Raw genomic sequence first — 27,254 nt, forward strand, 5'->3', positions numbered from 1 at the left:
TTTTCATTACAAGGATGGTGGACATTTGGCCATACCCATTTTGGAGGGCACAACTCTTAATGTATAATGTCTCCTTATGTATACTTACTGTTAATTTGTAGCTGAAGGTAAAATAAAAAAATGGCTTGCTTAATATTGTTTTCTCTATAGCCCATTCAAGGTGGGAGGAGTAGTTTGCTGAATTATCCCACGAGAAACGCAAAAAGCTATCATAAGATAAAGCTGTCAAACCAATTTGAAGAGATTACGCACATGGTGTATGTACAGCAAGGGAAACAAAGTACAAAGACAGTAGCACAACCAGATACAGACAAGGTCCTCACTTTTTGAACAATTGCGTAATTGCAGTAATTACAAGTCAATTACCTCTGGCTTCACCAACCCAAACAGAGCTGTCAGCTATTCTATGGCGCTACAGAGCAGTTACCTAGACATTAATAGGTAACCTCTTAATCAGGCAGAGCATCAACGGATATATAAAGTTCCTGTAGATCTTGGGTGCCAAGTATAGTCACCAGAGTCCTACTATACTTTTCCTCTCTCTGTGACTAGGACCTTTCCTTTTCCAACCACAAATCTATTTACATGTTTGTTTGTTTTTACAATTGTTTTATATATATATATCATACTCATTTATTTATTTTTTTTTCTTTTAAGGGTTCATGGTTTTCTGCTTCTTATGGTTTTATTTCATTTAAGATCTAAGCGTTAGATAGCTACATTTTTGATAAATAATATAGGGATGCCACACTGAAGGCACAATGGGTACTCCAGCTGCGATGACAGTGATCAGTGAATCGCTAAAGCAAAAGAATGCATCCGGGGAAAGGAAGATCACATGACAGCTGGAAACCATCAGCGGGGAGGAAAGAGCAATGTGGTTGATGTGAAAATGAGAGGCTACAGCAGCCAAATACCGTCCTCGGGGTAGATGAAGAAATATTATTAATTACCAGCTTGTTTATTCAAGCTCATGGCACTAACCTACTGTCAGTCATTTCAGCTTACAAAACAGACTTCATCCAGAGGGCACACAAACAAATAAATTAAGGGGCTATTTTAGGGGTTTTATGTGAATTGATGTGAAAGATGAGCCCAAAAAATGCAATAGTGTGCACGTTAATAAACACACGTGTGTTCGTAAAAAAAATATAATCTATAGAACATTATTACAAAAAGTCCACACGGCCTTCTTTTGTATTCTGCAGATTATACTCTGCGGGTCTGGCTGTGCTGCTTAATGTAAAATTGGTTCTTGGTATAACAAGTTTTCAAAAGGTATCACTAAATAAAACAAATTGGGCCACAAACAAAAACATGGTGGTTGCAGTGTGTGAGTGCACATCTGCACGCACACTCAATGTCATGTCTTGTACCAGATCTGCAAGACATTTGTAAGTTATATGTACAAGCACCTTTAGGAAATCCTTAAAAAGTTCAGAGGTGACGGATTGGCATAAAGCCTGGCAGAATTGCTACTGATATACAACATATGTTGGTACCACTCATCTAGCGCTATGCACTGTGTCCTGGATTGGAACTTCTAGTAAAGAATACAATAGTCAAGATTCACATATATAAAGTAAATCTAATGTTGATTAAAAAAAAAAAAGTCCCAAAACTGCACATCCAATGCTGTATTTAAATGCCAAACAGGATAATACAACCATTTTATATCTTATGTTTAAGCCAAACCTCTCACCTACAGTTAAACAATCAAAATGTACTTGATTTAACTTAATTAATCTACAGTTACATATTAAACATCTCTTTGGATTTTGGTATGTGGCCAGACATCCAAATTTTACCCTAAAACCTGTGCATTCTTAAAAAAAAAAAAAAAAACAACCTCCTGAAACTCCTAATACCAGTCACCCCTATATCAGCTATAAACTTTGGGACATTTAATTTTGCCCTGTACTGTAAGTTGGTGTAGCAGCATACTCACAAACTTCAATAGCGGTGGAAGAACCATCGAGTAACCACAAAATTCTCCATCAATATGAAGTATCTCAAAAAGACCTGTCTCTCTCAGTCTCACATCAAATTGAATCGATATTATCTGTGAATATTTAATTTATTTTCTATATACATCTTAAATATTTAAACTTGTCACTGCATTGAACTACTTCTCTGTCTGAGTTTTCTCTTCTTTTCAAAAGTTTCTTCAAAAGTTCTTCCCAGTAAAAAAAAAATTAATTGCCAAATAAATAAAAAGCATTACACGTATAAGTGCCATTCAGTGTGTTCACTCACCATACAAAAAAGGATTTAAATTGGGGAATTCTAATGATGCTTAATCAAGGAAGGAAAACCCTGTTCTCCATATCACATAATCATACCCCACAGTACCATGTAAGTTCTAATTAAAATTTTCAATTATTTGTCTAAGATAATGGGAATGGTGTACTGCTCTTGAAAAACAAACAAAAAAAAGACACTGAAACAATTATAAGCTCATTTCAAGCATCCAAACTAAATGCATACTTCTAATCATCCGGGAAAGGCTGCTGTAATATAATGCACAAATAGAAACGGTCTCCTCAAACACACTTTCCTTCACAGAGCACAGGTTTTACACTGCACACGCATCCTTACCGAGCTCGGGCTTGAATGCCGTCTGACCTTAGGAGACTCCTTGCCCACGGATGCGCTCTTAAAGTTAATGCATGCATTGTTTTCAGAATGCACTCTCTTCACCTGGTTTGCAGATTTTTCGAATGGGTCAAAGCTGCTCTGAGTCCTCTGCACCCTGACCTTCTTGTCTTCAGGAATGGTGTCCAAATGCTTGATTACCGAGTCCATTCCATGGCAGTTGCGAGTAGACATCTTGGTAACACATATCTGCATGGATTACAATGAAACATCAGATAGCCAGTTTTAACAAAAACAAAACACACATTAAAAAAAGATCCGCCAGGCGTACGTACATCTTATCCCTTAAAAGGACGAGAACATTATTGTTCAAGACTGTGAAAATCCAACATGCTCTTGTCACAAGGAATGTATTGTTTGGTTACAATTCAACAATCAATTAGTAATCAATCCCTCTGTAACAGAAATATGAGATACTGCGTCTGAATGGTGTAACCCATACAGCTACCGTCACATAATACAACCTGTATCTAATTGTACTGGACTGCAGATCGTGACAATGTTTGGAAAATAAATACTGGCGCTGTTTTGGATCAGTACACAGCATATGCCATCTACATCGACTCATCGTTCCCATCCTGTCAATGCTAGACAGCCGAGCAATATGTTGCAAAGCAATGTTTTATCCAGAATTCCAGCCCTCAAATAGTCATCCTTTTAATTGAAACATATAAATGCCAACAAAAGTATAAAATACCAAAATGCAAGTATGAGAATCCAGTAACTGGAAAATATCATATAAAAACATAAATGATACTCTTTTACACTTGTCTACATTATAAAATGATAAAATGGTAATAACTACATGGTCTATTCATTGAACAGCGAGTTGTAGTTAGATGGGAATCAGCTTGCAAAATCTAATGGTATAATATAGCTAAAATGGCAAAAAAATATATTGAATGGAATGAAGACTTGATTTAAACTCCGACTTACTCACTGAGAGGGTTGTGCCTAGGGACAAAGCTGTTCTGAGAAATTTTAGGTGACTTGCTAATCACACAGTCTGATTTAATAAATATATTGTATTTTAAAGGCACATTACGGTGTGTTTTATTACTCTGAAGCTCTGTTATACACTCAAATACACCAACACTATGGAGCTATTAGAAGAGAAAGACATTAGGATAGAAAAGAGAGAGAGGGTTTTGGACCCAAATCAGAGATTGTCCCTCCTAGACACTTAAGAGGTCTGCTCCTTTGATGCTTATTCTCATGAAGATTATGAACGAACTAACAAACAGGGGTACTTAATCCACTGGTATACATGCCCACAACTTAGAAATTGAAATGACTAAAGCACAGGCATTCTAGTAGCTCAAAGTGTTGCAATCTGTCGATCTATCACATATAAAAACTGTACTAGGGAACCATCTCACTACTTGTAATATGCATTTGTTTTCTTAACACTATGCTTAGATTTTGATACAAGTTAGCATGGAATAACATAGCAAAGAGGGCAGGGAATTGCCCCCAAGGCCAATAAAATGCAGTGCTTGTGGGTCAGCCTGACTCGATTCTTCTGTTGGTACAGATCTGCAGGAGTGATGCAGCAGGCGGAATTTAGGGTTATCACCACCACAGATCGAAACTAGTTAATTCACCAAGTTATTTTGACAAAAATATACATGTACACACAGAAATACATAGACAGATATGTGAACATATGGTTAGACTAGATGAGACAATGCGTCATTATTTGCCAATATAAATTTCCATTTTGTTTAAAGCAAAAAAAAATGGAGAAAAAAAGAAATCAAAGTTGGTCTAACTTCAATGCATATCTCTAGTTAAAAGAGTTCATTTTCTCTGTTCGTCTTAACCACATGAGAGAGTTAATGAAAGTTTTCTACTGTGGTGAAATGTCTCTGAAGATCTGCCACAGAGAACTGGAAAGACAGAATATGAAAATGAAGTAGTCATGTTTATCTATCCCAGAGTCAAGTAAGGAAAATGCATTTGTATTAAAAAGCTTTGAATCTACTGCAGTTAAGTCCCAAGTGTTCTCAAAGAGAACCAACGCGGTTCCCCCCGGATCCAACTTAGACAACTAAACATGACGATATACTGTAAATAAGAAGGCATCCTAAATTTATACCACCAAAACAGGCTACAGAGTAAAGTAACAAGTGGTATTAAAGTATGCGATTATAAATCTGACTATTAAAACATGATATATAGAATGTGACAGCAGATAAGAACCATTCGGCCCATCTAGTCTGCCCAATTTTCTAAATACTTTACTTAGTCCCTGGTCTTATCTTATAGCTAGGAGAGCTTTATGCCTATCCCATGTATGCTTAAACTCCTTTACTGTGTTAACCTCTACCACTTCAGTTGGAAGGCTATTCCATGCATCCACTACCCTCTCAGTAAAGTAATACTTCCTGATATTATTTTAAACTTTTCCCCCTTTAATTTAGGACTATGCCCTCTTGTTGTGGTAGTTTCTCTTCTTTTAAATATAGTCTCCTCCTTTACTGTGTTGATTCCCTTTATGTATTTAAATGTTTCTATCATATCCCCCCTGTCTCGTCTTTCCTCCAAGCTATACATGTTAAGATCCTTTAACCTTTCCTGGTAAGTTTTATCCTGCAATCCATGAACCAGTTTAGTGGCCCTTCCCTGAACTCTCTCCAAAGGATCAATATCCTTCTGAAGATACAGTCTCCAGTACTGCGTACAATACTCCAAGTGAGGTCTCACCAGTGTTCTGTACAATGGCATGCGCACTTCCCTCTTTCTACTGCTAATACCTTTCCCTATACAACCAAGCATTCTGCTAGCATTCCCTGCTGCTCTATTACACGGTCTGCCTACCTTTAAGTCATCTGAAATAATTACCCCTAAATCCCTTTCCTCAGATGTTGAGGTTAGGACTCAAATATTCAATTTGCATTATCTTGCACTTATCCACATTAAATATCAGTTGCCACAACTCTGACCATTTTTCTAATTTACCTAAATCATTTGCCATTTGGCTTATCCCTCCTGGAACATCAACCCTGTTACATATCTTAGTATCATCCGCAAAAAGACACACCTTACCATCAAGACCTTCTGCAATATCACTAATAAAAATATTAAAGAGAATGGGTCCAAGTACAGATCCCTGAGGTACCCCACTGGTGACAAGCCCAAGCTTCGAATATACTCCATTGACTACAACCCTCTGTTGCCTGTCACTCAGCCACTGCCTTACCCATTTAACAATATTGGAATCCAATCTCAAATATTGCAGTTTATTGATAAGCCGTCTATGTGACAGCGTCAAAAGTCTAGGTAAGCAATGTCTACGACACCACCCTGATCTATTATGTTAGTTACCCAATCAAGAAAATCAATCAATTTAGTTTGGCATGAGCTCCCTGAAGTAAACCCATGTTGTCTCTGATCTTGAAATCCATGTGTTTTTAGATGTTCAACAATCCTATCCTTTAACATGGTTTCCATTACTTTCCCCACTACTGAAGTAAGGCTTACTGGCCTATAGTTGCCCAACTCCTCCCTACTAGTGATGTCCCGAACGGTTCGTGGCGAATAGTTCCTGGCGAACATCGCATGTTCGCGTTCGCTACGGATGGCGAACATATGCGATGTTCGGTCCGCCCCCTATTCGTCATCATTGAGTAAACTTTGACCTCACAGTCAGCAGACACATTCCAGCCAGTCAGCAGCAGACCCTCCCACCTCCTAGACAGCATACAATTTAGATTAATTCTGAAGCTGCATTTTTATTTTATTTTATTTTTTTGTTTATTATACATTATCCTCCATAGCCAGTAACCTATGTTTATTATACATTATCCCCCATAGCCAGTAACCTGTGTTTATTATACATTATCCCCCCATAGCCAGTAACCTGTGTTTATTATACATTATCCCCCCATAGCCAGTAACCTGTGTTTATTATACATTATCCCCCATAGCCAGTAACCTGTGTTTATTATACATTATCCCCCCACAACCATTAACCTGTGTTTATTATACATTATCCCCCCACAACCAGTAAACTGTGTTTATTATACATTATCCTCCCCATAGCCAGTAACCTGTGTTTATTATACATTATCCCCCATAGCTAATAACCTGTGTTTATTATACATTATCCCTCCATAGCCAGTAACCTGTGTTTATTATACATTATCCCTCCATAGCCAGTAACCTGTGTTTATTATACATTATCCCTCCATAGCCAGTAACCTGTGTTTATTATACATTATCCCTCCATAGCCAGTAACCTGTGTTTATTATACATTATCCCCTCATAGCCAGTAACCTGTGTTTATTATACATGATCCCCCCCATAGCCAGTAACCTATGTTTATTATACATTATCCCTCCCATAGCCAGTAACCTGTGTTTATTATACATTATCCTCCCATAGCCAGTAATCTGTGTTTATTATACATTATCCCTCCCATAGACAGTAACCTGTGCTTATTATACATTATCCTCCCATAGCCAGTAATCTGTGTTTATTATACATTATCCCTCCCATAGCCAGTAACCTGTGTTTATTATACATTATCCCCCCCCCCCCCGCCATAGCCAGTAACCTGTGTTTATTATACATTATCCCCCATAGTCATTTATCGTTGGACCTAGGCAGCATGATGTCTTAGGCCGGCCCAGAGAGTGAGTGAGTGAGTGAATAATATAATATATATGTTCAGAAACATATTAGTAATATATGTAAATCGGGTTCATGCAAAGAGGGTGAAAAGGTATTAAAGAAAAACACACTTACTGCATCATATTGACAAAGCCAAGCTTTTAAAAGCTTTCCTCATTTCTTTCTCGAGATGAGGAATATATCGGTTGTAGACTGAGGATTTCCATCTGCCCAATCTTTTAATAATATGCACTGGAGTGTCAGTGTTGAAGGAGACCGAAGCTGCCCTTATTCTAAATGAAAGACCCGAGACATGGATACAACCCAATCTTAGGAGTAGTGTTCTGCTGTAGAAGATTAATTTAGCCGTAGTCAGAGGGATTCAGTGAGAGTAGTGGTGAAATGTGTGTGGCATGACTGAGTGTGGGTAAGTAAGAGTCAAGTATTTTAACTGGGCACTAGTTCTAGGTGGGATAAAGTGGTATAGCGGATGGATGAGTAGTTTGGTTCGTTTTAGAGGTTTGTAGAGAAAGTATATAGTGATCATCATTTTTAGCGATATCCAATATTTTTAAGGTGGTCTCAAACAAACATAAAATGCTATATAAAATTTGTGGGAATATCGAATAGTCGTGTACAGTAAATCAGAGAGGGCTCAGAATATCGAACCATCGATCGGTATCCAACCTTGTGCAAATGGGGAGTTTGCGGTTGTGCAAATGGACTGTTTGCGGTGCGTAAAACGGGGAGTTTGGTCTGTCACCGTGAAGCGGGCGTAACCCTTACACTACCTGATCGATACAACATCATATCTGATGTTTTAAAGCACGTTATTCCAAACAATTTAGGAATGTTAGGTGATTTATGCCCGTTATGGATTAAAACCAGACTCTGCATCAACTATGTAATTTTCCATGGGAGTTTTTCCATGGATCCCCCTCCGGCATGCCACAATCCAGGTGTTAGTCCCCTTGAAACAACTTTTCCATCACTATTGTGGCCAGAAAGAGTCCCTGTGGGTTTTAAAATTCGCCTGCCTATTAAAAGTCTATGGCGGTTCGCCCGTCCGCGAACATTTGCGGAAGTTCACGTTCAGCGTACGCGAACGGAAAATTTTATGTTCGCGACATCACTACTCCCTACTACCTTTTTGTGAACATTCGCTACTTTTCAATCTTTTGGGACTACTCCAGTTAACAATGATTGGTTAAATAAATCCGTTAAAGGTTTTGCTAGTACATCACTAAACTCTTTTAATAAATTTGGGTGTATTCCATCAGGTCCCATTGACTTATTTGTCTTTACTTTTGACAGTTGAAATAGAACATCTTCCTCTTTAAACTCACATGTAACAAATGACTCATTTGTCCTTTTTCCTAATGGAGGTCCCTTTCCTTAATTTTCATCTGTAAATACTGAACAAAAATATTCATTTAGGCATTCAGCTAGACCTTTATTGGCTTCTACATACCTTCCTTCTTTTGTCTAACTAATCCTTGTTTTACTTTCCTCTTCTCATTTATGTATCTAAAAAATGTTTTGTCCCCCTTTTTACTGACTGGGCAATTTTCTCTTCTGTGTGTGATATGGAAGCTTTTAAAACTTGCTTAGCCTCTTTCTGCCTAATTTTATAGATCTGTCTATCTTCCTCACTCTGGGTTTTTTTATAATTACTAATTGCAAACTTTTAGTTTTTTACTATTTTGCCCATTTCTGCAGAGTTCCACGGTATTAAAAATATAAATGACCTGAATAAGTATGTTAGTAAGTTTAATTCTCCATGTATTCAATCAATGTACTTTAGAATTATTAAGTGACTGAGGATATCCGCCAATCAGAGGAGCCTCATTAATTTGGAGCTGTAGACCACCCAAGACAATGTCAGATGGAACTACATGGAACTACATACAGCTATTTATAACCAGATGGTAGTTACAACAGTGTGAGAATGGATTGATGGATGGATAGAAGTATTGCAGTATCCAGTGATTTTTTATTTTTTTATTTAATTGAACAAACCATAGATTTTCATGCTTTACACTCTCAAAGGTAGCTATTAATGACAGCACATAGAAATAAGAGAACATATTAAATTACTTGTTTTGCTATAGCACGTTTCATACACAATCCCCTGTTAAATACTTAAATGTAAAAATGTTATTACTAATCTGTCAGTTGGGATCACAGTCATAGGTTTCCTCCTCTTTAAAAAATGGTTTATTAAAAAAAAATCTAGACAGAACAAATAATGTCATCTAGGATTAGTTTGGTTACTGTAACCCCGATCAATAATAATATACATATATTTATTTTAGACATTTACGATGAAAGGTTGTGTGTGGATCAACAGAACAAAATTGAATTTATGTCGGTATTAATAATTAATATTTATCATTTTAGCTAAATAAAAATAAAGATGTACTATCTCTACAAGATTCTACTATACATGAAACTGAAGAAAATTGAAAAATAATTAAAACACATTTTAACAATTAGGTTCAGGGCCGGCCTTAGGGGTGTGCGAGCTGTGCGGCTGCACAAGGCGCCATGGAGCAGGGGGCGCCATGTGGCCGACACAGCTCGCACATGGCCGGTGTCAGGGGAGCTAGAACAGGTACCCGGGTGGAGGATTAATTATTCTCCACCCGGGTCTATAAAAAAATAAAATAAAAAAATAATTGAGGAAGCGGGGGTGGGGCTTAACGAGTGGCTGGGGAGGGGCTTATAAGGAGGTGGGGCTTATACATAGCAGAAGCCCCTGGTAATACCTACCCGAAGCTGCACAGGAAGAGGGAAGCTTCCCCAACAACCAACTGCATCCACTATCCCTTCCAGCAATAATGGAAAGAGGTAAGTCTGTGTGTGTGTGACTGTGACTGCCTGCCTGTGTGTTACTGTTTGCCTGTTCATGTGTCTGCCTGCGTGTGTGTGTGACTGTGTGACTGCCTGCCTGTGTGTGTGTGACTGCCTGCCTGTGTGTGTGTGACTGCCTGCCTGTGTGTGTGTGACTTTATGCCTGTGTGTGTGTGACTTTATGCCTGTGTGTGTGTGACTTTATGCCTGTGTGTGTGTGACTGTCTGCCTGTGTGTGTGTGACTGTCTGCCTGTGTGTGACTGTCTGCCTGTGTGTGACTGTCTGCCTGTGTGTGACTGTCTGCCTGTGTGTGACTGTCTGCCTGTGTGTGACTGTCTGCCTGTGTGTGACTACAATTGTGTGTGTCACTGTAGCTGTGCCGTTGTGTGTGCCTGTATGTGTGACTATCTGCCTTTAACTGAGTGTGTGTGCCAATCATCATGCGTGAGTGTCTGCATGCCTGTAACAGAGTGTGTATGACTGTCTGCTTGTAATGGAGTATGTGTGACTGTCTGCTTGTGACTGTGTGTGTGTGTGACTGTCTGCCTGTGACTGTGTGCCCTTTTGCCTTTAACTGTTTGGCTCTGTGACTGTCTGCCTGTAACTGAGCATGTGTGACTGTCTGCCTGTAACTGAGCATGTGTGACTGTCTGCCTGTAACTGTGTGTGTGTGTGACTGTCTGCTTGAAACTGTTTGTGTGACTGTCTGCTTGTGCCTGTGTGTGTGACTGTATACAGGCAACTTGGTGGGGGAAGGGGAGGGCCTGTGAAGACTTTTCGCACAGGGAGCCTAATGGCCTAAGGCCGGCCCTGATTAGGTTAGTAACTTGACCATTCCCATACCAGAAATCCTACATGAGGATATTTAAAAATATTTTTATTTTTTTTAAATGTATAAACCTGCAAGATCATACAGGTGAAAAATATTTTGCCCCAAAAAGGTAAAACAATATATATATATTTTTTTTATATGATGCATTTTATGGCACAAAAACAGCAATTTTTTTCACGTTAAAGGGATCTTATAGTGCCAGGAAAACAAAGCAATTTTCCTGGTACTCTAGGTTTAAAAGATGCCCCCCGCCCTTGCGCACCCCTTCAGCAGGGCTGAAGGAGTTAAAACCACTTTAGCCACTTACCTGAATCCCTCGGCACTGGGTCCGGCCCCGCCCACGCTCCTCCCCCACCGACTTCACCCATCGAGGGAGAACTAATGCGCATGTGCAGAAATTGGCGTGTCCAGTAACAGACATTTTGAATATTTGAAAGGTATGTGTTTATATACTTACAACAATTTTGAAATAACCCTCCTTCCCCTATGATCCCTAACAAGAGAAAATAAATAAATAATATTCTAATGGCTGGGTATGTGACTAAGACAAAAATAAAACTGCGGTTTGAGGTTTGAAAAAGTGCCTATTCTTTGAAGAAAAAAAAAATACGATAGATAATATGGCACATGCCTGAACACGTTTCTATATGGTGTGCATTGAAATAGGGTAAAACATATAACAGGAAATTAAGTATTTAATATCTGGCAGCGCATGCTGGAAAGCCATCAAAACGAGTGAAAATTAAAATTTTCAAAAATTTAAATGCTGTGCACACTTTTTTTCTTGGCTTGAGTTTTTTTGTTTTTATTGTAAATGATTATGCTTACTCATGAATCAAATTCTGTTTGTGGAAATAAATCAACCTTTGGCATTTAATAAAAGTGTCAATATATTGCTATGCATGTTCTTCTAGCGTCCACTAGTAAAAGTATTTTTATTTATTACAAGTACGCTATTAGAGCTTTTGATTGATATGCCATTAAATTAAGATATTCATTGGGCTATCGCAGTGGGCTAAATCCCCCACCCATGTAGCTGGCAATACCCTTAATCTTATTTTCTCTCATGAATGTACAATCTCTTATCTCTGCAACACGCCATTTCCTATCTTAGATCACCACCTGTTATCATTTGCTCTCAGTAGCACCCTATCCCATCATCCTCAACCTAACCCCGCTCAACTAAGAAGAAATCTGAATTATATTGACCTCCAGCAGCTATCAGCCATTATTGATTCCCAACGTCTATCCATCCCTACTTTCTCCTGACCCTCACTGGCTATCTCCTCATATAACACTACCCTCACCTCTGCCCTGGACACTGCAGCCCCGCTCCAAACATGCACCTTGAGGAGAACACGCCCCCAACTGTGGCACACTAAATCAACACGCTACCTGCAGAGATGTTCTCGTTCTGCTGAACGCTGCTGGAGGAAGTCACGCACTCAGTCAGACTTCCTCCACTACAAATTCATGTTGCGTTTATACAGCACAGCCCTTGCCCTTACCAAACAGTCATCCTTTTCCTCCCTCATTAGTTCATGCTCCCGCAGTCCCAGGCGTCTTTTTCATACCTTTACTAACCTTACAGCTTTACCAACAAGATTGAACATCTAAGGAAAGAATTCTCACCACCTTGCCCCTCTATTTCTCAACCACACCTGGATAATGCCTTTCCTACCCTTCAGACTTTCTCCCAGGCTACTGAACAAGAGGTGGCTGTGCTTCTCCTTTCCTCTTGCCCCACCACTTGCCCGCTTGATCCTGTCCCGTCTCACCTTATCAAATCTCTCTCCTCTTGTCTTGTGCCTTCCTTAACACACATCTTCAATTGCTCTCTCTCTTCTGGTGTGGTCCCTGGTGCCCTTAAACATGCTACTGTCGTACCCATCTTAAAAAAAAAAATCTCTTTACCCATCCTCCCCTTCTAACTATCATCCCATATCCCTGCTCCCTTTTTCCTCAAAGCTTCTGGAAAGACTGCTCTTTACCAGTCTGACTTGTTTCTTCAATTCCAACTCTCTCCTTGACCCTCTTCAGTCTGGCTTTCAACCCCTCCAGTCTACTGAGACTGCTCTTATTAAAGTCACTTACAACCTAATCACAGCTAAATCCAATAGGCACTACTCCATACAAATTCTTTTTGACCTCTCAGCTGCCTTTGACACCGTTGACCATGCTCTCCTTCTCCAAATGTTTTAATCACTCTGTCTGTGTGTCACTGTCGTCTTTTGGTTTTCCTCCTCTCTCTCCCAACGCTCATTCAGTGTCTCCTTTTCTAATGACACCTCCTCACTTTGTCCTGTCTCTGTTGGAGTCCCCCAAGGCTCTGTCCTTGGCCCCTTTCCATTTTCTCTTTATACTGCCTCTCTTGGCAAACTTATTACCTCTTTTGGATTTCATTACACCTGTATGCTGATGATACTCAGATATACCTCTCCTCCCTGGACCTTTACCCTGCCGTCCTGCAACATGCCACTGCTTCTCTTTCTTCCATCTCTGACTGGATGTCCACCTGCTTTTTGAAACTCAATCTCTCTAAAACCCCTGGTCTTTCCTCCTCCTAATACTGATCCCCCTCTTTTGCTCTCCCTTCAAGTTAATGGTACCCACATCAGTCCATCCTTGCAAGCGCGCTGTCTTGGCGTTATACTTTATTCTAGTCTCATATTTGAACCTTACATCCAGTCTATTACCAAATCCTGTAGATTCCACCTTAAAAACATAGCCCGCATCCACCCCTTTCTTACGCAAGATGCTACCAAGGAGCTTGTCCATGCTCTAGTAATCTCTCACATGGATTATTGTAACTCTCTCCTAATAGGTCTTCCCACAAGTCGTATTGCCCCACTACAGTCTGTAATGAATGCTGCAGCTAGACTGTAGCAATTCACACCAGACATCCCAAGAATATTGCTGAACTGAAACAGTTCTGTAAAGAGGAATGGTCAAGAATTACACCTGACCGTTGTGCACGTCTGATCTGCAACTACAGGAAACATTTGGCTGAAGTTATTGCTGCCAAAGGAGGTTCAACCACATATTAAATCCAATGGTTCACATACTTTTTCCACCTGCACTGTGAATGTTTACATGGTGTGTTCAATGAAAACATGGCAACATTTCATTCTTTGTGTGTTATTAGTTTAAGCAGACTGTGATTGTCTATTGTTGAGACTTAGATGATGATCAGATCACATTTTATGACCAATTTGTGCAGAAATCCATATCATTCCAAAGGGTTCACACACTTTTTTTGCAACTGTATGTTAATGGGGACAAGCAAATTAATAGTTCCAGGGTCCTGTCTAACCCATGGGCTTTAGGCTGCTGCCTACAGTCACATAATGGTTAACCCAGCTCTGTACAATAAAGATGCATATAGAGCTTACAATATAATATATATTCCTCACTCGAAAAAATGAGATGGTTCCACAGAATCTGATTTTCACAAAAACCTGTGCACACATTTCTGTCCTTTACAAAGAATCGCACAAGCCACCAATATGTGACGGTCACATCTGACTGTCCTACATCCAAGCAAGCTTCCTAAGCAAGTGTTGTAGAAATGTGTTTCTCACATTTAAATTATTTATAAATGTGTTTAAATGCCTTATATAACTTTAAGTAAGTGGAGATAATTGAGGTTTAAGTTTGAAATTATTACAGCAAATCCCTTTAGTCATGTTCCAAAAAGTTGTTGCTGAAACAGATGGCAGCGTTAGTGGAATGTTTCAATACCAGACTCTGGTTGGAACAAAATTAGAATCTGTTTCAAAATTGCATGTGCAAGCCATTCTGTGATATTCTGAAAGTAAATGTCTGGTATAGAAAACAGAACAGAAATTATTATAAATGTGTCACCGTTTGAAACTGTAGTTACGTGTATTTTGGACTATATCTAAAATGCTACATGTAAGAAACAGTTAAAAAGTTGCTGTATGCTAAAATGGAATTTCATACACACGTAGATTGGGGATTTGGTTTAATGTTGACCACATTACTTAAAGCCACAATGAATAAAACTATGCGCTGTATGGCTTCCTATAGGCTTGCGATTCCTTTGAGTTTTGGGCAATGGACGGGTCATCCGAATTCTATTTCCAAGTTCAAATCATTTGAAAAAATAAAAAAAATAAAAAAATAAACAGTTTGTTTTTGTTTGGTGATTCAGATGATTAACATGAAAAAAAAAGTTTATTGATGATTAGGGAGCGGCCAATAAATTCACAAATCGAGTGAGAAGTGACCAATCAAGAGGGGGAAAAGGAGGAGCAGGGCCGGTGCAAGGATTTTTGGCTACACAGGCAAAGAGGAATTTTTTAAAAAGAAAAAAAAAAGCTAAAAGTTATTCCCCCACCCCCTTCCCCTCCCAGAGACTTACCTTGGGCCGGGGAGGGAGAGCCTTACCCCTGCTGGTCGTCTGGGACAGCTACACTGGAGGCTGGAGCTGCAGTCAGGACCGCTGGGGAGTCTGGGAGCAGTAGAAGTCCCGCCCCCTTCTGACATCATCAGAGGAGGACGGCTGACTTCACTGCCCTGCTCCTGCTGTGTGCTGGCTGCAGGGAGAGAGGTGAGATTAAAAATCCGAGTCTCCAGCCAGAGGCAGGGGATTCGGATTTTTGCGACCCCCTCCTCTGGCGCCCTAAGGCGGCCGCCTGTGCCGCCTTATGGACGCGCCGGCCCTGAGGAGGAGCATTAAATAAATCAATCAGATGTAATATTAATTAATATATTGTAGGAAATGACATTCTATGTTCGTGTTCATATTAGGTATTATGGCTAATGGGTGAAAAATGAATAGATGGTAATTTGCTATGACAAAGGCAATTACTCTCCATCGCAGATCTCTCTCTCTGTAACATTAAGCTGTACCATTTTTTTAAGTTGTGTTACATATGTATTGCTGTTTGCATTGGGAGTATAATGAATGTATATATATAATATATATATTTTTTTTATTAATAACACCAGATTGCTGCCTGGCCAATCAGCATCTCGTCATAGAGATGCATTGAAGGAGCGAAGTTCAGTATCTCCATGCAGAGTATGTACTGTGCAGCACTGCCCCAGGAAGCACATGTAGCAGCCATCTGAGTAATGGCCAGTGAAGCTATCACTAGGCTGTAAAGTAAATACTGCCTTCTCTCTGAAAAGACAGTGTTTACTGCAGAAAGCCTGCAGGGCCTGATGATACTCACCAGAACAAATACATTAAGCTGTAGTTGTTCTGGTGACTGTAGTGTCCCTTTAACAAATACATATTTGTTACATTTGGTGATCCTAGACAGGATTTTCTGGTCTTTTCACACTTCAAAAGGAGGGAAGAGAATATATAAACTGCTCCTCCGCTTTTTCCATCTTCTTACTTGGTTACGTGGTCATGATCTATGAACCAAATGGTGGGAAAATGCACCTATCATTGTACTGCAAAATACAGAATATTTATATTTTGCAAAACACTGATTGGCCTGTGTTCACTCCCTTTTGCTTTGTCCAAATTATATCAAACCATTTTCATGGACAAAGATTTGTCTGAACCAAAATATTAAACGAATCCCAAATTGACAGACACTATTTTTTTCGGACCAATTTGGCAATTTGACCAAAAGTCTGAAGATAATTTTTCTGCCACGCACAAGTTTAAATATATAATATCTTCATCACAGTCAGTGGAGGGCCATCTATAACTGTAAAATCTCAAGTCAATTAATATACAATTTATGCATACAAAGGATTTATTTGGAGGAATAAAAGGTACGATTTCTATGCTACTTTTTTACTGTAAGAACAATCAGGATGTGGAATTCTCTGCCTGAAGAAGTGGTTTTATCAGAGTCCATACAGATGTTCAAACAGCTACTAGATGCATACTTGCAAAGACAGAATATTCAAGGATATAATCTTTCAATGTAGGGTAATAACTGCTTGATTCAAGGATAAATCTGACTGCCATTCTGGGGTCAAGAAGGAATTTTTTGTCCTAGCTTGTTGCAAAATTGTGCTTCAAACTGGGTTTTTTTCTTTTTTTTTTTTTTTTTTTTTTTCTTTTCTTTTGGATCAACAGCAAAAAACAGGTGTGAGGAAGGCTGAACTTGATGGACGCAAGTCTCTTTTCAGCTATCTAACTATGTAACTATGTAACTATGCTATTACAATGAAGAAAAGTTTTTGGTGCGATCTGATACAGTCATTCTGGTACAATCGAAGTGTCACCATAGAGTATGACCTGGTGCATAAAAATAAAGTACTTTATTATCGATCTAAATAAGTGGCACACTAAAATCAATGTTAGATTTCTAACAGCACTTAGTAACAAATGGAAAAGACCAGATCTCTTTATGTAGAATAGAAAGCCGATTGATCCTTTATTGTTCTTCCCTTGTAATGTTCAGTATGTCGGGAATTGAAGAACAATTAGGTCTGCATTTTATATGTCCAGTGACATGGTGAAAGGTAATTTTAGGGTATGTCTTTCATATCTCATTGATATGCCTCTTTTGTATGGGGTATGGTGGAAATTGGTTTCTTTTCAAATTGTGTCGTGTATTTTTCCCTAACAAAGCAAGATAATAATGTATTGATTAGTTTGTAAAGTTGTGATAATAATCTTGTGAACAATCATACAGATAATTCCTCAATATCTGAAGGACACAACATTTTTCAGCTATTCAACTAGTAACTCTATACCTACTACAATGAAAGGAGTATAAATTGTTGAATTGTGAGAAACGCCAAATATCCTATAAGACACTATGTGCAGACTGCCATGTTTAACGGTGCTGCAAGAAGCAAATGGGTGGATAGTTTTTTGAAGCCAAACTGATCTCAATTCCCCAGTTGAACTTTGGGGGCCGCAAAAGTTCGACTGGTGAATCAAGCTCAGGTTGGTTCTAAAAACTAGTATGCATTGATTACTCCTTTAATTCTAAAATGATATACTAGTTGGTAAAAACCTTTGGTGACGGCTACTAATGACGTTCAACTCTCTCTCTCAAAACATAGTGGTTTCATATCAGCACTTGACACGACTCTAGTGGGATCATGTCACTATTCACTGAGCATCAGTGGTGAAGTCAGAAAGCCGGTGCTCCAATAAATGTCGCTCTTTGAACACTGGGCATGGTTGTCAGGTGGCCCTGAAATGGTTTCTGCTGGGCAATATGCTCTACATTCATCCTAAATTTGTAATGATGTGCTCAAATTATGCTTTTCTGAAGCTAAGGGGAAGCGAAGAGGAAAAAAGGAAAGGGGCCACATTTGGATCCATTTCAGTAATGTCCTGCCAGAACCAATTAATTTGTCACTCAAAGCTCTCAAACTTTGGAATTTATCTTAATTGGTGTTGGTCTAATGAATTTACAATAATCACCTGAAGTTCCTGAAAGGATTTACAAGTACTTATTTAAAAACAAAAAGCACCCGAAACCATTGCAAATATTTAATTGGTACTATATCCGTGTTTTTTACTAAAGTGAAATTCTAAGTGAATTCAAAGTAAATTTTTAGGTCAATATAGCCAAATTGGACAAAGTTTGTTTATATTTCAGACTGAATTTTCACTTAAGTAAATACCTCTGTATGTTAGATGCATTACATTGTGTTTAGATATGCTATCACGGACATACTTGATAAATGCATTCTTACTAACATTTTTGAAATTATATGAAATTTCAATATTAGTTTATTTGTTTGTTTTTTTAAGACTTTAGACTATCAATTCTGTGGGTTTTGCAACAAACCACTGGTATGAACCATTACTAAACAGAAAACGTTCGATAGCTACGACCAAATTTTTACAATGATTTGCTTGATGTATATTCAATTTGTTGTATACCGGGACATGAACCACAACACTGTTCCTGCTGAGTTGTCATTATTAAAATAAATAAAATGCTCATGCTTTTTCCCCACTTTCAAAACTTTTATCCAAAGTTCTTCTTATGTATACTTAACCCCCTGTGCACGTACCCAGCCAATTACTTCAAATGTCATTTCAATTTCTCTACATCTTTAGCCAAGAGAGTATCACACCTTTTTGCACTAAAGGAAAAAAAAAAAAAGAATACAGAAAATCGAAAACATTTTATTAAGTAATGCTGCAAAAGGGCAGCCAAGACTCAAAAGCACTAAACATAATTCATTACACTCAATGGATTATTTAACTTCTGCCGAGAGCCTGGTCTTGCATCAGCACCAAGTACTTTGCAAAGACTGATGTCAATAGCTATAAAAAATAAACTCTGGTTCAATGATATCTGAATGATATAACTGAATTTGGTCAATCTCCAAAAGAACAAATATTGCAGACAACACAAAACACAAGCACAATCAGATTACAGAATCCAAAAACATTTTTGTTTTATTATAAAGCCCCCTACTTCCAAAAAAAACAACAACAACAAAAATATATTAAAAAAATAATGGGGGGGATGTAGTGTTTTTTTTTTCTTTTTTCAAAACTCCCTAAAAAATTGCCAATAGGAGATGACATGTTAGGTGTAATTCTGGCACAAAAATGTATAGGGTGTAGCAATAAACAGTAATTTTTCACTGGTTTCCATGATAACTGGTACACTTTCATTATTGTTTTTTTTATTACTGGCAGTTCCAAGAAACACCACAGCGGTGTACAACTGAGGAGTGGGGCGGGTGGGTGAAAAACAATATAAACACAAAAGGTATAGAGATTTATATAAAGTATTTAGCAAACAAGCATGTGAACTTACGATCTAAAGGTGAAACTGGAAAGTTGAGACAAGAGGTAGCAAGGGGAATTTGGAGGTGATGCCTAGAGAGAATGAAAGATTGATTGCAGCTACTATTAAGATGTAAAGGGAATGAGGAGGTAATTGAGATACCAAGCAGCTGTAGAAGCATGCTATAAGGCTTTCTGAAAACAGACTGTTACCCCAGATATACTCTATATACCAATCACCGGCAATTCATTCTGTAACACGTTCTTTGCGTTGGCACACTTCCCAGCCCAATGTAACTTTAGGATACAAAAATACAATATTCTAGGATTTCTGCCAAGTTGAATGTTGTTTTAGCAACTACAGACCTGACCAATGTAACTCGAAAAATCAGTAGATTATGAATATATGAATCTGATACATATATAGAAAATACTGCTTATTTGTTGGCTATTATCTTGAATTCAAAATCTTACAAATAAAAATAAATACATATGTTCCAGGAGCAGCAAATAGTCCTAGGGTGCAGTCTACAGATGAAGGTGGACTTCTGCCCTCTGCCCAGTCCTGCCAAGCTCCAGTGCCACAGTCCTCACACTCACCTGGCAGCAGGCTGTATGTGAGTGACACTGTCTCCATAGCCTTGCCTTCCTAGAATTGGTTTTCAGATGGGCAACCAATATTAACAGAAATGACAATCATCTATTGTCTTAAAGTTGTAAGAAATCGTGACAAGAAGTTCAAACTTTGAGTAGGTAATCACACATTTTATACCACAGACATATAAATGACCTAAGTAAATACGAGTAGCACACTCCTATGCAGGATGACTACATCCAGTTTGCTGACACTTCTGTTAATTAAGAAGTTGATGCATGCTAAAAATATGAAAGCAGCTGTGCCCATTACTGTTCCCTATTCAATGCTTCCGTTTTCTGTTAGCCAACAAAATATGTCCATGAAAGTGGTGTCAATATTGACAAGACTGCGACTATGTGAGTAATCTGTAGTTTTATATGCAAGTATAATTTTTCACCGATGTATTCACCACTTCCTATTCTATATACATCTACAAGGTTAAACTCATTAACTCAATAAGACTTGGTAATTACAGTAACAAAATAAAAATGTAAAATAAAAATACACAGCACAATTAACATAATATCACTCTTGAAAAGAATACAGATAGGTGTGATACCAAAATTACTGTGTCTGTGTTTTTTAAAGTGGTTTTTAAACACTGGGGATGTCGCACTTATAAGGAGAGTTACTTAGAACACCTCACCTCACTTGCACTTTTGTGTGTTAAGAGATTGCTGTAATACTTGTTTAGGTTTGATTGTAAACCAGCAGGTTATTTTAGTTTCATGGTTTCTCTGTCAATCGCTATGATCTTTAACCAAGATAACAAGTAATTTGTACAGTCAATATTTACGTGTATATACTCGAGTATAAGCCGAGTTTTTTAGCACATTTTTTGTGCTGAAAAACCCCAACTCGGCTTATACTCGAGTCAATAGTCTGTATTATGGCAATTTGCATTGCCATAATACAGACTGGGGCTGTGGGGGCTGCAGAGAGCATTTACTTACCTGTCCTGCAGCTCCTGTCAGCTCTCTCCTCCTCTGCGCCGTCCATTCAGCACCTCGGTCAGCTCCCAGTGTAAATCTCGCGAGAGCCGCGGCTCTCGCGAGACTTACAGTGTGAGCTGACAGAAGAGCTGAATGGACGGCGCAGAGGAGGAGAGAGCTGACAGGAGCTGCAGGACAGGTAAGTAAATGCTCTCTGCAGCCGCCCTCCCCCCCCCACTGAACTGCCAATGCCACTGGACCACCAGGGAAGGAGAGCCCCCCTCCCTGCTATGTATAAAGCAGGGAGGAGGGCCGAAAAAAAATATATAATATAAATAAATAATATATAATAATAAACTAAAATTTTTTTTAATTAAATAAAAAATAATAAGAAGAAATAATAATAAAAAAATATGAAAATAATTAAAAAAATAATAATAAAATTGCCCACACACTGCACTCATACACATACACACGCTGCACATACACACACACTGCACTCATACACACACTGCACTCATACACACACACTGCACTCATACACACAGACTGCACTCATACACACAGACTGCACTCATACACACAGACTGCACTCATACACACAGACTGCACTCATACACACAGACTGCACTCATACACACAGACTGCACTCATACACACACACTGCACACATACACACACACTGCACACATACACACACTGCACTCATACGCACACACTGCACTCATACGCACACACTGCACTCATACGCACACACTGCACTCATACGCACACACACACTGCATTCATTATACACACACTGTAAATACATATTCAATTAATATATTTTTTTTAGGATCTAATTTTATTTAGAAATTTACCAGTAGCTGCTGCATTTCCCACCCTAGTCTTATACTCGAGTCAATAAGTTTTCCCAGTTTTTTGGGGTAAAATTAGGGGCCTCGGCTTATATTCGGGTCGGCTTATACTCGAGTATATATGGTAAGTTAAATTTCACTCCCTTTGCAGTATTTTGCTGCATGTGTAGAAAAACAAAAAAACATGTGCTTCCTTTATACATGATCTTTTATCTGTCATTTCACCATACTATACTGTATGCAACCTAGAGCCCATCTATACCATGTGTCTAGTACGGATACCACTTCCTCTGAGCCATCAAACATACAGTTTGAAGGCTGAAAAGTTTTTTTTCCCAGCTCCTGTCCATCTAGCCTGTATAGGTAATGAAAAGGGGTGAAGTTTCAGAAAAGACATCATGGCTCGATAGATGCTAAATCTTCTCATCCCCCTGCAGTATCTCATAAGGGTCAAAATCTCATCCCTCGCACATGGATGTTGAGACCCAACTGTCAGAGCCAGGGTTTGGTACTTACTAAACAGGTTTGTAATTGGTCTGAGCAGTTTTCAACAGGTATTTATAGTATCATTCATTCTGTTTCACAGTCAAAAGTATGTAGAAGGAATCCACATGTTTTCTGAGGAATTTGTAATGCTATCAAAAAGGATTGCAGGGCATGCTAATCAATAATCAGTTCATGCAAATTAACATGAACCAAGTTTTTATGCGAACAGTGTACATTGTGATGACGACTTGTATTTCTGCAGGATGAACACTATAAAGACTCGTATACATTGATCAGTCACAACATTAAAACCACTGGCTGATGAAGTGATTATATCATAACAATGGTACCTGTCAAGGGGTGGGATATATTAGACAGCAAGTGAACAGTCAGTTCTTGAATTTCATGTGGTAGAAGCAGGGAAGATGAACAAGGGAAAAGATCTGATTGACTTTGAAAAGAGCCAAATAATGATGACTAGAAGACTGGGTCAGAGCATCTCCAAAACGGCAAGTGGTTAGTACTTAACAATAGTGGTGCAAGGAAGGACAACCAGTGAACCGGCATCAGGGTTATGGGCACCCAAGGCTCATTGATGCATATGGGAAGCAAAGGCTACACCGATCAAAAAAAATCCGATAAAAAAAAAGAGCTACATTAGCTCAGATTGCTGAAATTTGTAATGCTGGCCATTATAGAAAGGTTTTAGAACACACAGTGCATCAACGTTTACTGTGTAAGAGGATACGTAACCACAGACCGGTCAGAGTACCCATGATGATCTCTGTCCACCGACGACAGTGCCTTCAATGGGAACATGGGCGTCAGAATTGGACAATGGAACAATGAAAGTATATTGGTCTGGTTTTATTAATAACGTTTTCTTTTAGATCTGGTGGATGGATGGATCTGGGTGCATCAATTAACCTGGGGAAGAGATGGCAGCAGGATTCACTATGGGAAGAGGGCAGGCCAGCAGAGGCAGTGTTATTCTCTGGGCAATGTTCTGCTAGAAAACCTTGGGTCCTGGAAACCACATGGATCTTACTTTAACATCCATCCATGAAGGTCTCACCTTGCAACTTGCAGGACTTCTATTAATGGCTTGGTGCCAAATACCACAGGACACGCTCAGAGGTCTTGTGTAGTCCATGCCTCGACTTATCAAAGCTGTTTTGACAGCACAAGGGGTAACTACATATCAGGTAGGTGGTTTTAATATTGTGGTTGATTAATGAAAGCAGTACATACACCTACTACTGATTTTCATTTGTCCTTTTAAATTCTAATCAGTATATTTTTTTTAAGTTTTTGTTTTATTATTATTATTATTGCTTCTGAGATTAAAAAAAAAAAAAAAGTATAAAATGCTTGGTTGAAATAACTAGCAATCATCTACCCCACGTAAAAAAGAACACAATATAGCTACACTACTATATAGATGTAAAATTATATTATAATTTTGGTGATACAATATAAAGCAGAATATTATGTATTTATTTTCCTTCATGTTTTGTTTTCTTCTTCGGGGATTAACATGCTACTGTGTAATGAAAAAAGCTCCCATAGTACAAACCAAAGTAATGTCAAAAGACAATAATATATTTTCTGTCTTTATATTTGTATACAATGTTTAATTCCAAGTGATTTCACTCACTGACTCAGGTAGCGAACTTATTTACTGCATAAGTAACTGTAGGTATTTTATCAAAATCACTCAAACAACAATGGAAAATAAAGTATAGCATTGCAAGTTTATATATTAAGACACACACACTTTAACTAGACCTAGGGTTCCATCCAATCTATTGACTATTATTACTACAATGCTTAAGATAAGCAAACTAACATAGCAATCATTAAAAAAGATCATAGTTTATTCTGATGCATCTGTCAAAGTAGGTGATATCACATGTTTTTCCTCTCACTAGGTATATCCTTCAGTTTTAATTAAAGGGACACTATGGGCACCAACACAATGTATACTCATTTGATCTGCTGTATTGTTTTATTACTGTTAAATTATTTTGATTTTTTGTAATAAAAACATCATGTTTTTAAGCTTTCGGCAGCATAATCAAGTCTCCTAGTTTAGGGCTCATTGATTGCAATATGCTCATAAAGTGTTTTTACCCATCTGGAACTGAAGTTAGTACTTAACTCTATCAGACTCTAATGTTAGCATTTTTTGTTTGGCCATAACCACTGTGCATCTAAACATTTGTAACATGACATTGGAGAAAGATACTGCAGCTATATTATTACAAATATTGGAGACATCACCAGCAAGAAAAGAAAAAATGTGTTATTTTGTTTGATATTGATATAAGGGTTTTCATTGCATAATTTAATGTAGAAGTTAGCCTTTGATCTTTGGTAGGGATTACGTTTTCAGAAACTGATTTTGCATACGGCTATATACCTACAGCTGCTCCAGATCTGTAGTATACTGTATCTCAGACAGAGAGAAAAAAAATGGAAACTGGGTGAAATCTGAAGAGGAGACGTCATACTAACAGCCCTAGGAGCATATATTATTAAACTATTTATACAAGTCCAAAATAGTGATGAACAAGTTCCAAAGGCACATAAAATATAAAAGGTCTTAATTTTAGCAAATAAAGTCTCTTTAACCCCTTAAGGACCAAACTTCTGGAATAAAAGGGAATCATGACATGTCACACATGTCATGTGTCCTTAAGGGGTTAAAACCGATGACTTAAGCGCTAGCACAAGTGTTACACTTCAAGTTGCTCAATGATTGCTTTCTGTTACCTACGCAGTACCATGTTATCTAAAGCCATACTAAAGTTCAGTGACTAACAGGTCAGTTACAGATTGATGACTTGCAGAAAATATCATCACAAAACAGGCCGTGGTAGTGGGGGAGCCTGCTGCCCATCAAATCCTAAACTAACATTTTAAAGACTTTTTTTAATGAGCACAGTTTATGTAAAAATAGAAACAACAAAAAGATTAATTTCAGTTCTCCGTTCTTCGCCTATCTACAAATCCATTCGAAAAGAAAGCTTTTGAGTGGGATTGAAGTACCGTATGTGCAAACATTTACTACCTGTTAAAATAATGTAGATAATATTAATTTGAAACCTTGACATTCCTGTGATTTACAGTCCACCTCAGTTTCCTGTAGCCTGCTCTATTCAGCTTCTTCGTGAGCCTTTTTTTTTTCATACCCATTTTATTTGTCCTTGTTTGCCCCCAGCTATTTATTTTGGATCTGAAGACCCCAGCTATGCCACGAGTAGATTTTTTCTGCTCACCTAATGTTCAGAGTTCTTGGAGTAACAATATTTCCTTTCAGAGACAAAACACAAGAAAAGTTCTCCTCAGGAGGTTCTTGAGAACTGCATCTGTCTGCCAAACAACCTTTAAAGTTTGGAAGCGTGCCTGTGAATGAAACAATCCCTCCAGTTTAGTTAGGTCTTCCAGATGATATCCCTACAGGATTGGTGAGCAATAAACTGAAAAATCACGTAATCTCTTAGTCTATATTATATAATGGGTTCTACATTAGAAGGAAAAAAATATTATTTTTCCAATTACCCAATATATTTACTATATTCTGTAAATTAACATCGTATTGGGGCTAGCCACCAAGAAGTACCATGATATTAGTGAATACCCTGGATCACTGAAGGGCAAGAACATTATCTACTAAGCCTCTACTATGGAAGCTGAAATCATCTTGTGGTTACACCCTGGTAATTTAAGAAAAATTACAAGCAACATAATATTGAGTACATTACAATGTAAGAAGGTCTCCTGTTCCCAGAGGAGGATTAAAGGTACACTGTAGGGCCAGGACACAAACGTATATTCCGGACCCTATAGTGTTAAAACACATGCTAGCACCCCCTCACCGCCCTCTAATAACTAGAAATGTCACCCTATTTCCAACGCTGCGCAGGTCCGTCGGTGCTGGTTCTGCCCCCGAACCGCCTCTTTGGCTGAACTCATCAGCCAAATGCCGCCCTGGCCAATCATTATTTTCTGATAGCGATGCACTGAATCAATGAATCTCTATAAGGAAAGTTCAGCATCTCCATGCAGAGCCTGGAGACGCTGATCGTAGGTCCTGCAACCATTGCATAACCTAAGCCATGAAGTACCTCTACTGGACGTCTGAGTTACAGTCTTTAGACAGTCACTAGAGATGTTACTAGGCAGCAATGTAAACACTGACTTTTCTCTTAAGAGGCAGTGTTTACATTTCTGAGCCTGCAGAAACAGGCTATTGACGCCATATACACTACATTAACATATAGTGTTTCTAGTGACTATAGTGTCCCCTTAGAGGCGTTTAAACTGAACACCAAAAGTGATAGACCATAACAAGAGCCCTAACCTCAACCTAACTGGTGTAGGACATGGACGAGGAAAATGGCAAAACACAACCAAAGTAATTATAATAGTAGTGGCAAATCCTTGTGTGTTACATGAACAAGGACAAAAACAAAACCGAGCCAAAGATGTAGCAAATTGTACCAGGTTATAAATATTTTTGAGTCGTATGATTAGGTCCAAAAGCAGACCCGGTTTTAAAGGACTCTGCAGAGATGTGGGCAAGAAATATAAAAAAGTGACAATGCTATCAGTATGCATTATAAATATATATATACGCAGACATAGATATGCGCGCACACACAATGCATTTTACAAAACAGTCT

The 27,254-nt window shown here is 38.4% G+C and overlaps 1 protein-coding gene across 3 annotated transcripts in view; it reads right to left on the reverse strand.

The window, feature by feature from the left end:
- The window catches only part of CDK14 (cyclin dependent kinase 14), a 528,056-nt gene that overhangs the window by 397,439 nt on the left and 103,363 nt on the right, over positions 1–27,254 (reverse strand). For 2 of the 3 annotated variants that reach the window (XM_063452461.1, XM_063452463.1), the window contains one exon: positions 2,599–2,844. In XM_063452461.1, coding sequence (XP_063308531.1) covers positions 2,599–2,844 — 246 coding nt within the window. The remainder of the gene's footprint in view (positions 1–2,598; positions 2,845–27,254) is intronic. The other variant, XM_063452462.1, reaches the window with a different exon arrangement.

This window comes from Pelobates fuscus, chromosome 4 (assembly GCF_036172605.1).
Source record: "Pelobates fuscus isolate aPelFus1 chromosome 4, aPelFus1.pri, whole genome shotgun sequence".
NCBI lineage: Eukaryota > Metazoa > Chordata > Amphibia > Anura > Pelobatidae > Pelobates > Pelobates fuscus.